Source organism: Diabrotica virgifera, chromosome 9, assembly GCF_917563875.1.
Source record: "Diabrotica virgifera virgifera chromosome 9, PGI_DIABVI_V3a".
NCBI lineage: Eukaryota > Metazoa > Arthropoda > Insecta > Coleoptera > Chrysomelidae > Diabrotica > Diabrotica virgifera.
In genome coordinates this window covers 127,808,784-127,821,381 of record NC_065451.1, presented here as the reverse complement: position 1 = coordinate 127,821,381, position 12,598 = coordinate 127,808,784, and the positions used below count along the sequence as shown (strand labels likewise).

The 12,598-nt window shown below is 32.2% G+C and overlaps 1 protein-coding gene across 1 annotated transcript; it reads left to right on the top strand.

Moving 5' to 3' along the window:
* Positions 1-10,889: 10,889 nt before the first annotated feature.
* On the top strand, positions 10,890-11,390 carry LOC126891347 (uncharacterized). Its single transcript, XM_050660525.1, has one exon. It carries the CDS (start codon positions 10,890-10,892, stop codon positions 11,388-11,390), a length of 501 nt encoding a protein of 166 aa, XP_050516482.1.
* Positions 11,391-12,598: the final 1,208 nt, after the last annotated feature.

Sequence of the window (12,598 nt, the reverse complement as noted above, 5' to 3'; positions counted from 1 at the left end):
GATCATGAATTATCTGCTGAAATTACCGGTATTGATGTGAATTTTATATTCCGCCTAAAAGTGATTTTAGAAGTATTATCAAGTGGACATAAGATCAATTCAGAAAAATTTTCTATTTATGCTAAGGAAACTGCAGAGCTGTATGTTAAACTCTACCCATGGCATCCAATGACACCAACTTTACATAAAATTCTAATGCATGGATCGGAAGTAATAGAAAAAGCTCTGTTACCGATTGGTCAGTTGTCGGAAGAAGCTGCGGAAGCACGAAATAAATATATTCGAATGTATCGTCAGAATTTTGCGCGAAAATTCAGTAGAGAAGCCTGCAATATGGATATTCTAAACAGGCTACTTCTTAGTTCCGATCCAATAATTACAGGAATGAGACCAATTAGAAGAAAAACAACCAAACCCTTCATGAAGGAAACAATAGCTTTGTTACTTTCCGCTGAAGTTGACACCGTATCTGACGATGAATCGTCATCAGATACGATGATGATGACAGGATATTCATCAGACGAAGAACCAAGGTCTTCTTCTAGTTAGTTTTTTAAATCTATCTAAAATTGGTGCATAAAAAGTTAATTTGAATAACAATATTATTTTAGAAATATTTATCTAGAATTTTTTTCTGTTCAGCTGATAAAATTTTGTAAAAATTCATTATATTGAAAGTTTATTTTTATAATGTATAATTAAGTATTAAAGCATTGTATAAAGCTTAAAAGATTTATAATTGCTGTCTACAAAAGGTTTTACTTATTTCAAATGGATAATAAGGGCAATAAACGCAAAAATTGATATTTGCATTTTATTTTGATTATTTGCAAGATATTAAAAAAGTTTTGCTTTTTTCTACCTATTTAGAAAATAGTTTAGTTTAGTAAAAAAGTTTTGTCCGTCCAGATCGCTCAAATACCCGTATGTGCGGCGAAGGAAATTTATGATCTAATAAGGGCTAATATTCAATCCCAAATTATTTCCTGAATACAACCTTACTTTTCCCGAAGAAAAACTGAAGATTACTTCACAACATTATCACTTTGTATGTCATAAAATTAAAATCCGAGCTATGTGTACTAAGCGCTAGTGTAACATGGTACGTTAACCCTTAGCATTGAATAAAATATAATAGGTATAGTTTATTGAACCGGTATTGAACTTATCCATGTTATGATTTATTGTTGTATATATAAACGAACCAGAGAAGTGACGAGACATTCAGATCAATCGATTAGTCACGATGAAGCAATAATACCTTAGTTATTGTTTACATATATACTGTTGTTTAATTGTTTAAACGAACACTGTGAAGTTCAAATATATTTATATAGTGAGAATGGTATATTATTATACATCCCGCACTTAGGGCACAATAGCTCAGCCACCAGACATAGTACCACGTCACTAGGACTTACTTTGAAACGTAAGATAATCTCTGGCCATTGCTTTGTTGAAAACAATCTTACGAATTTGTTTTCAGAGGACTCTACAGAAATTTATTGATTTCGTATCAGCAAACGAATTTTTAAAGAATACAACTCTATTAGACAAGGGATATAAGATCTATATTCCTTTCAATTTTGTAAGCTGCAAAGGTATAGTCCGACAAATAGATTTAGAGATTGGTGATAAGGAATTATTAGAATGTTGTAGTACGGGCACTGATATTGAAATATTAAATGTTAAAAGACTTAATAGGAATGTGTACAAAAATGACACAGTTACTTATGAACCTAAAGGCACAGCGTTTTCACTTTTAAAGTGTGATAATGCCTAAAACTGTAAACTTTTATCGCATGCCGAAATTAGTTAATAGGGAGTTTTTGTAACTGCGTAACGTAACGTATCTCCCTATACGTAAAACACTAACGTACCGTAAGAATGATGAACGTTAATAGGTAGTTTTTGTGAGTGCCCTAACGTAACGTAAAGCAAATCGTAAAGTTATTTTTAAATTCCGTTGACATTAAAAAAATAAAACAATGTTCACACAATATAGATACACTTAATATACAAATATAAAAAAGGTAAAGGTGAATGATGAAATTGTATGGTTTTAATTGCTTCTATTTAAATATAAAAATATTATTTTTCCTTAGTTTTAAATTTTTTATTTTTGTTTATACAACTTTTTAGTTGCAAACTATTGTACCTACATCAGAATTCCAGTATCATGTATATAGTTTGTTCATATTTATTTGAAAATTTTGCTGAAATTAGGTTATTTAATTGTTTATCTAGTTATTGTAATAATCACTGTGTTTCTTAAACACAAGATTTGGTTGTTTTGCTTTATTAATAGACAACTTAAAAAACTATCAAACTTTAAATTATGAAGTTCCAATTTCCAATAACAAACAGAATAATTTTACTCAAATAGACTAAAGGAATATAACCTTAAATGTTTATACACGACACGGGCAACCCGCTGATGAAATGTTGATTTGGTAGGTAATCGCCGTAATCGGGTAAAATCCGCTTGTGCATTCGGTAACTTTCGTCTCGATAGGGATGCGTCTGAACGTACGTATCAGAGCGTTACTTTAGGTAATACGTATCGGGATACGAGAGTTCAACCATTACTGCGCAAGCGTATATGTCAAAAAGATGCGTTACGTTTACGTATTTGTGTGCACAAAAACTCCCTAATGTTTATGTTGCACCGGTTGAACAATTATATTTATATTTTTGTGCAATTCAGACTGACTAACTAAGAAAACAAACATACAAACAAGCATACATTTGGGAAATGTACCGATAGAAAGGGTTGATAAATACAAATACCTAGGAACCTGGATTTCAGAGAAAAATGATCAAACAACAGAAATAAGGACCAGGATAGAAATAGCAAGAAATGCATTTGTAAAAATGAAAACAGTTCTCTGCAACAAAGACCTTAGCTTAGAACTGAGAGCAAGAGCTTTGAGATGCTACGTGTTCTCGATACTACAATATGGACTTGAAAGCTGGACATTAAAGCAAGAACACATAAATAAGCTACAGTCATTTGAAATGTGGTGTTACAGAAGAATGCTTAGAATAGCATGGACACAGAGGAAAACGAACACGGAAGTACTGCGAGAAATGGGTAAAGAATGCGAAATAATAAACACAATAAAAATAAGAAAGTTACAATATCTGGGACACGTAATGAGGGGACCGCGATATGAAATGCTAAGACTGATAATACAGGGAAAGATAAGAGGCGGAAGGAGTATAGGAAGAAGGAGAGTGTCATGGTTAAAGAATTTAAGGGACTGGTTTAGATGCAGTTCTATAGAACTCTTTAGAGCAGCGGTGGATAGAGTAAAGATAGTGATGATGATATCCAACCTCCGATTAGGAGACGGCATTTGAAGAAGAAGACAATTCAGAATTTAACTTAAGTGTTAAACGTGGCAACAATGCGTTCCATATTATTGACAGCGCCAGTGCGGGGTGGTAACTCTGTCTCTCGCGAACTGACAACGATGTGCAGTGCAACGAAAAAGAAGATTCTCTCTCTGATTTAACCTTCAAAAAATAAAAGGCGAAACCATGTGCATTTGTAAAAACTAAGGGCCGGTTGTTCGAACGCTAATCAACAATGATCACTATCAAATATTTAATTACTGTCACCAAAACTGTCAATGTCAACTTTTATTGGGTTGCTGAAAACATAATTGATTATAATTATGAGATTAGTTAATCAATTAACATAACAATTATTAACATAATTGATTTAGTAATTTCATAATTGTAATCAATTATGTTTTCAGCAACCCAAACAAAGTAGACATTGACAGTTGGTGACAGTAATTAAATATTTGATAATGATCATTGTTGATTAGCGTTCGAACAACCGGTCCTTCGTGTTTGATTTTATGTATTCAAGTAAATTTGATAATAAAGTATTATTTTTGCGATTACTACAGTCCATTAAATCGAAGTATCCATTTTTGGACCTTCGACCGAATGTATTAAAAACCTACAAGCGGTATTCAAGAATAGACTTGTTAGATTTGCACGTGGTGATGGTTCGTGATTGTAGCCAAGAATCGATACAGGTACAGTGATAACCTGATAGCATTGGTTTGAGGAGAAATAAATGTGAGTTTTTTCCTATTTTTTACAATTCCTGATTATCTTGGTGTAGTTTTGACTTGCACAAATATACAGTATACCAATGTTTAGATTTATGAATTTAATTCATGTGACTATTTGATTTGATGATTAAGTATTTCATTAATTGGAATTTGATTGATTTACGGCATAAATAATTAATTATTGTCGTGTGAATAAGTATATTTTTTGGGATTTGTTGATTTATAGATGTATTTTTATGATTGGGTTTTTATGTAAGGTATTTTTTTTAGTATTTATGTAAGGTTCCATTTTAATGGAACAGAAGCCGTGAGGCAATCAAAAGAACTCAACATGTCTGAAAACGAGAATAAGACAAAAGCACAAGATGCTACCAATACAAACAACAACAACATAAACATTCCTGGCCCGAGCAAGCAGGGAAAGAAGTTATCAGCAGAAGCTATCTGGACCTCAACGCGAACAACGAAGCCAAAGGAAGACCCAATGATTAAGACAGATTCCACCGATTTTGTCGAGATTCGCGCGAGCGCTATTCCAAGAACGGAGCGCTATAAAGCGTCGTACCATGGGTATATGTTATTGGTGCACTCCACATATAAAACACTTTGCGATGCTGTGGTATTATTCCGGAAACAGGTACCCGAGGCTGTATGGACTTACTATTGTGTTCAACACTTCTGGGCGAGAATAGTTTGCATAAACAAACACAAAGGAATAAGACACCGTGACGCCGATGAGTTGGAGAGAGCTTTCATGAATAAGCAGTTCCCGATACCTTCCGTGCTTTCTGCATACTTACGATCAATCGGAGACGCAGAAGACGGAAATGGCACCACTTATGAGTTGATAACACTAGATTATAACAAAGATTACAAAGTAAAATTAACCTACAATGGTTCTGGAATTTGTCTACTGTAATTGATTGCCAGTAAATACAATTTGAGGTGCATAATTGCTCTTTATGTTCGTACAAATTTAAATATTTAATTGATATTGATATTGGGTTTTGATTTATATAAAAAGTATTTCATTCTTCATTGAAAATATGAGGACTTTAAAAGCAGCAGAAGTTAAACAAGTGTACAAGAAACGAGCATTAATTTTAAAAATATTAGATAGCTTTGTAGAATTTATAGAACCGCTGGAATCTATTAGTCATTTAAGGGAACAGAAGATTTCTAAACTAGAAATTAATGTTTAAGATATTGAAGATAGTAGAAAAGAGTTTAACTCTGTTCAGGAATCAATAGAATTAAATTGTGCTGACTATGTAATCGATGATGAGTTTGAAAAAAGAAAGAATTTTGATGATAGTTACCGTAGATATACGTCAATTGCTAAATGTATCTTAAAAAAGTGGTATTTTAGTCAGGAGTCAGGTGATTTTAGTTCTACGGCCAGGGTGGAACAAAGGGAAACTGTACAAGGTGCTTGTGGACTGGAAGGGATTAGATTACCTCCAATAAGACTCCCTTCGTTCAATTCAGACTATTTAAGATGGTTAGAGTATAAAAATACTGATGAGGCTTTAATTCATAATAATAAAACTCTTTCAGATATTCAAAAATACCATTACTTAAGGTCAAGCCCAACGGATGAAGCTATAAGTATTATTCAGGATTTAGATTTTTCTCCACAGAATTATATTTATAATAATACATTTATTATCCACAATAACATAGTACATGCTTACAATAAATTACATACATTGAGTTAGTGGATAAAAGGCTACAACTGGTTCAGTCGTGGACCAGTTACCCAGTCCACTTCTGTTCTTCCACCAGTGCCTACCATATTAAAACACGTATTTAGTGAAACGAGAGCATAGCTAACAATAAATATAATAATTATTAAAACGATAATTAAAAATATATTAGGAATTGTGGAAAGGTAGAAGGAAGAAAGAAACAAAGAACGAAGGGACAAAGGAAAGGAGAGTAGTTCGTTTAAAACTTTACGCAAAAGTTGTTCATATATTTTGTAAATTTAACAGATGCTTCTTATATCGATTTTTAAATGATGATGCTGAGGCAGTTAATAAACCTGAATCTAATTTAAATATGTTGTTAATGCAAACTGCGACATTGTAGGAAAAACCTCTCTGAAATAATACCTTGTTATGTCTAGGAACACGAAGAATAGTATTGCGTCTGATATTTAAATTGTGTATATCCGTTCTGAAGGTTAACCTGTTGTGTAAATAGGGTGGGATTTTTTTAAATATACCTTATGACATAAACAACTAAAATGTAATTGCCGTCTGTTGTACATATTTAACCAGTTTAATTGTTTGAATTTACTCGAGATCCTGCCAAATTTTCTAATTCCGCAAATCAGACGCACACACGAGTTTTGCAGTTTTTGAACCCTTCGTGAATCAGTACTGTCTAAGCACGGTCCATATACAACGTCGCAGTGATTAAAGTGTGATAAAACTAATGAATCGCATAAAATCTTTTTGACGTCCTGTGATAAACAATGTCTTTGTGCATAAATCATTTTTAAAGTTGCATAAGCTGCCTTCAATTTAAGAGATATATGTTCTTTAAACCTTAGTCTCGAATCCAATAAAAGGCCTAAGTTTTTAGAATTTAATTTTATAGGAATATTTGTACCATTGATTTCAAGTGAAACGTTAGCCAAAATGGATTCACGTATATTTTCATTACAAAACAATAATGCTACAGATTTTGATGAGTTAATTTTAAGTGCATGGTCAGTAGCCGTTTTGTAAATATTGAACAAATCAATTTTTAGGCGTTCAACAGCTTCTAATATATTTGAATGTTCAAATGACAAATAAATTTGCGTATCATCCGCGTATAAGTGATAGTTGCAGTAGTTAAGACATTTAGGAAATGTTGATGTATACAAACTAAATAATAATGGACCCAAAATACTTCCCTGAGGTACACCTGACTTTATTTCACTAGACGACGAAGTCATTTCATCAATCTGAACAATTTGTTTACGCTTATGTAAGTAAGAGGCAAGAAGATTCCTGGAACTGACACTAAATTTATAAAACTGTAATATTGCTAATAATATATCATGATTAATTAAGTCAAAGGCTTTAGTAAAGTCCAAAAGAACAAGAAGAGTAACCTTGTTCAAATCTAAAGATATAATGACATCATCAACAAGTGCAGTTGCACACCCATGATTACGTCTAAAACCCGATTGGTTTTCTGGCAAAATTTTATTAGTGCTTAAAAAATCTCTAATCTGAATTTCCATAACTCGTTCAAAAATTTTTGAAAATGTAGGTAAAATACTAATTGATCTAAGATCATTGTACTCTTTAGGTGAGGTGATTTTCGGCAAAGGTATAACTTTTGCAAATTTCCAGTCTAAAGGAAAGTAACTTTTTTCAATGCAAACATTTATTATGTGAGTTATAATAGGAATAATCACAGGACAGCACAACTGAACAATTGTAATATTTAAGTGGTCATTGCCAAAAGCTTTAGATTTTAACGAAAAAATGATATCCTTAATAAGCTCTTCAGAAACATAAGAAAAACTGAAGTTATCATTAATACCCTCTTTTACGTTATGAGCATAATAGTTAAGTAATTCTTTACTACCTGGCATTATATTTATATTATTAATAAAAAAAAAATTATATCCTCTACTGATTTTAAATGCCTAGGTAATTCATTTTTTTTTTCTGTTTGGATATATTAAGTTTTTTTAATTCGGCCCATTTTTCCTTTGAGTTCGAATTCTGAAATTTCATATTAAGGTAAGCCCTTTTTTCCGCTTTAATAGCAGTAGTTGTATAATTTCGAAATTGTTTGTAGTACAACCAATGTTCCGGTAATTGTGTTCTTTTAAATCTATGTAATGCATTGTCACGTAACTTTTGCAAATGTTTAATATTACCAGTAATCCACGGAGAGTATGGCTTTACATTACTGACTAAAATTGATTTTAAAGGCGCATGTACATCAAGAACTGACAGAATATAAGTTTGTAAATGCGATACTTTAACATCAATATCATCTGTTCGAAATATAGTATGCCACGGTATTAACTGAAGATCATTCAAAAAATTAATATAATTAATATTTTTAATATCTCGATAGTTAACCCTTTTTTTAATACGAGATTCGGTACCTTCGACATTAAATTTACAAAAAACTGCCGCATGATCCGCAATCATGTCTATATCGACATATTCATTACATTTTTTAATATCAATATTTGTGATAATAAGATCTAATAAGGAGATGCCTCTTGTTGGTTCTTTAATGAGTTGCTTTAAATCAAAAGTATCTAAAATATCATAAAATTTCACAGTATGATTATCTTCTAGGTCAAGAACATTAATGTTAAAATCACCAACACATATAATATTATCATAATTTGAAAAAATTGAAGAAAACATGTCCTCGCAGTGTTCTAAAAATAAGGAACAATTAGTTTTAGGTTTCCTGTATATGGTACCAATTGCATACAAAACTTTCCCAATATAAACCGTTATCCATATGTATTCAAACAACTCATTATATTCTGATAAAATAATTTCGAATTTATAGTTATTTTTAATATACATCCCCACCCCACCAGCTCTTGCTGGTCTGTCTTGTCGAGCAAAAGAATAGCCATCAATACTTACCATTATATCATTAATTCCATCGTGTAACCATGTCTCAGTGACGCCCACAATAGCATAATCAGCATTAACAACCAAATTTTTAAATTCATGAAAATGAGGTACAAGTGAACGAACATTAACGTGTCCTACGTTAAATATAATCTGTAATGTAAGTAGTAAATTATAACTACTGTCTATTCGTTAGGGATACACCGGTCACGGATTAATAAAGAAACAAACCAATTAGCAGGTCGATTGTAATATTTTAGGTATACCAGTAACATAAGCGTAGACCTCGGGTGCGTAGAGGGCCAATATCTATTTAATTATTGAATTTTTAGTAATTTTTTGATTAAAATTTAATAAGCAGGATAATTTAAGGAAAAATAATAAGATAAATAATAAACTACAATGCACTCTTGTTAGAAATACCTTTCTTAGCAAAAACTTAATACTAACTTAGGAGTAAGATTACAAGGAGTAAGATAGCAAAACACCTGACTAGAACATTTTCCCGAGCAGAGGCGAAGAGACTTCCTTGACTAAAAGAACAATTAGGATTTACCCGCAAGTAATATTTTAAATACGAAAAAATATATAGATTAGTGCCGATTCGATATGCGGTCTACCATCCAATACGCGGTCTATCGCAGAGTAACGAATTCGTTATGTGGTCTATCACAGAGTAGTTATTTCGATATGCGGCCACCACTAAATAATGTTAATGCATTCAGTAAATTTTGCATCTACTCGTATATACAGTATACGAGTTATACGAGTATATACAGTATACAGTTTATATTTGTAAATAGAATGATCTTTCAAATGAGCTAGCACACGACCCCTATTCTCATGTAAAAAATCATCGATTACTTCATCACGCCCATATGGATGAAGTTACTAGTATGACATTTATGGCAAAATATCATAATTTAAAAATAAAAATCGATCTGTTTCAGGATTTTTTCTTAAAGTCGCCGGTTTACGAAATAACGAATTTAATCCTTTCATTTGCACCATACTGTATAGTATCATAAAGCTCATTTTTTGACCTATTTTAATTACGGTAACTGTGTTGGCATTGTACTTATTCAAGTGAAAGTACTTAATTACCCAAATAGGTGCAAAACCAAATTAGAGAAAGTATGACAAACTAATGCAATTTTAATAGGTAATTTAACTAAATGGGTCGACAAACAAAGCAGGAATACCATAAGAAACTATAAGGACATTTGTTATCTTCCAGTTGAATTTATTCTGTCAAATTGGTAACGTCATATATTGTTAATTTTGTGAGAATCTGTTCGTGCTGTTTAACCGAAAATGCCAAGACGTATTTTATATGTAGATACTCTAATTTATAACCTACATAAGTACTTTATTGCTGAAAAAAACAATGGTGGTCGTTTAAAATCGGTAACGTCTGTACAACAACGCGTGTGCAATGCTTTAGGAATTAACGAATCAAAATTAAGATCTACAATTAAAAACGAGAATAGGGCTTTTCATTCAGTCATTTGTTTCGAGCTTCTGTCATGTGTAACATAATATTAATATATACGTTATTGGTATTGCCAATGATACAAACCAAAGACGTATGACGTAGATATATTATTATTATGTGACACATGACAGAAGCTCGAAACAAACGACAATCGATGAAAAGCCTTATAGTGAAGTGCCGGAAAACTATCACCACCATACTCACCTGTCATTAAAAACGAACGGTATGTTCGAAGGACGAAAATTTCAAATTCGTAATATCATACATCAAATGCGTGCAAATATAAGGAACTTGTGACTTTAGATACAATTTTACTTAAGTTAAAAGAGAGGAAATTTGGTGACATCGGCAGAACAAGTTTATGGCAAGTCCTACATAACATAGGATTCAAATTTAAAAAAGAGGATAATAGAAAAGCGCTTTGTGAAAGAAGTTCTGTTGTGCACAAGAGAATTGAGTTTCTTAGAAAATATAAGAAATTTAAAGAAGAAGGGTCAATTTTTGTATATTTAGACGAAACATGGATATTTTCTAAGGGGAATATGGCAAGATGACAACATAAAATCGATCAAGCATACTAGTGGAGAAGGGAAGCGACATATAATTCTGCACTCGCGAGGGAAGACAGGCTTTATAGAAGGTGCTGATTTAATATTTTCGTCTACATAAAAAAACAGTGACTATCATGACAATATGAACACGAAAATGTTTGTGAAATGGTTGCGTGAAAAACTTCTTCCCGGATTAAGTGAGCCCAGCGTAATTATTTTAGACAATGCGCCTTACCATTCAGAAATACTAAACAAAAGTCCAACAAATTCGTGGAATGTAGATAAGATTAAAGAATGGCTAACAAATGAACGCATATCTATTCCACAGCATATATTAAAGTCTGAGTTGTTACGTTTGGCAAAACAACATGCAAAACCAAAAATCTTTGTGATGGATCAGGTTATTGAAAGTTACGGGCATCAAGTTTTACGTCTTCCACCATACCACTGCCAGTTTAATCCTATCGAATATATATGGAGAACAGCAAAACAATATTACGACAACCATATTGGGCCAAATGGGTATACAGACGAAGCGGTTTGGGAAACTTGGCGAGAAGCACTTTCAATTGCAACTCCAGAAGTATGGCGGAACTGTATATACAAGTGCGAAAAATTAATTGGTAGATTGGTGGATTCGTGAAAATAAAATAAACGAAATAAGCCCAATCATAATAACAATTAACGGTGACGACAGCGATGGCGATGATAGTGTGAACAATAACGACTAAATCGTTTTAGTAAAAAAAAATGGTACGTGTATTGACTTAATAATATTTAGCATTTTACTTAAATATTTGATGTTAACATAATGCCCTGCTGTAGGATTTCCGGATCCTTTTCAAGGCGGGATCATTTTAGTAGGTGTGATTTGTTTGAACTCGAAACTATTTGTAGATATTGCAGGTACATACGTAATATTATAATATTGTTTTTAATAATTTTTATTTACGGGAAAAATACCACATTATACATATAAACTATAAAATATACATAACTAACATAGAAAACATGCGATATGATAAAAGAATAAAACAAGCTAAAATTAGTTTACAATGTCATATAAATGCTTTTTACACGCGTCAATTGACTTTAATTTAAAAACATCCAACGTCAATATATCAAACAAACTGGAACATGAAGTAAAAACCACTTCTATGTAAAAGGTATATTTACTAAAAATTTTAAAAATCCCAATGGATTCAATAAAATGTGTTCATCAGAACGTTTTCAAACCTATCGGTCCATCATCAGTGAATTTGGATACTTGCAAAATAGCCCCAGAACCAAACAATAGTTGTGATTATAAATAAATCTACATTATGTTAAATTAAAATTAAAAAGGCTAAACGCCGATGTTCAGGGATTAAACCTCTGGGAACATGGTGAAACTCTACCCGAGGACCCAATCAACCATCTTAGGTCAACGATGACTACTAAGTCTTAGTAGTCATCGTTGACCTAGTAGTCATTGTTGACCTAAGATGGTTGATTGGGTCCTCGGGTAGAGTTTCACCATGTTCCCAGAGGTTTAATCCCTGAACATCGGCGTTTAGCCTTTTTAATTTTAATTTAAGATAATGTAGATTTATTTATAATCACAACAATTGTTTGGTTTTGCGGCTATTTTACAAGTAAGTATCCAAATTCACTGATGATGAACCGATAGGTTTGAAAACGTTCTGATGAACACATTTTATTGAATCCATTGGGATTTTTAAAATTTTTAGTAAATATACCTTTTACATAGAAGTGGTTTTTACTTCATGTTCCAGTTTGTTTAACTATAAGGTATACAGCCAACCCAGGGAACTACCCCTTTTTAGTCAATATATCACTTAAATTGATTGT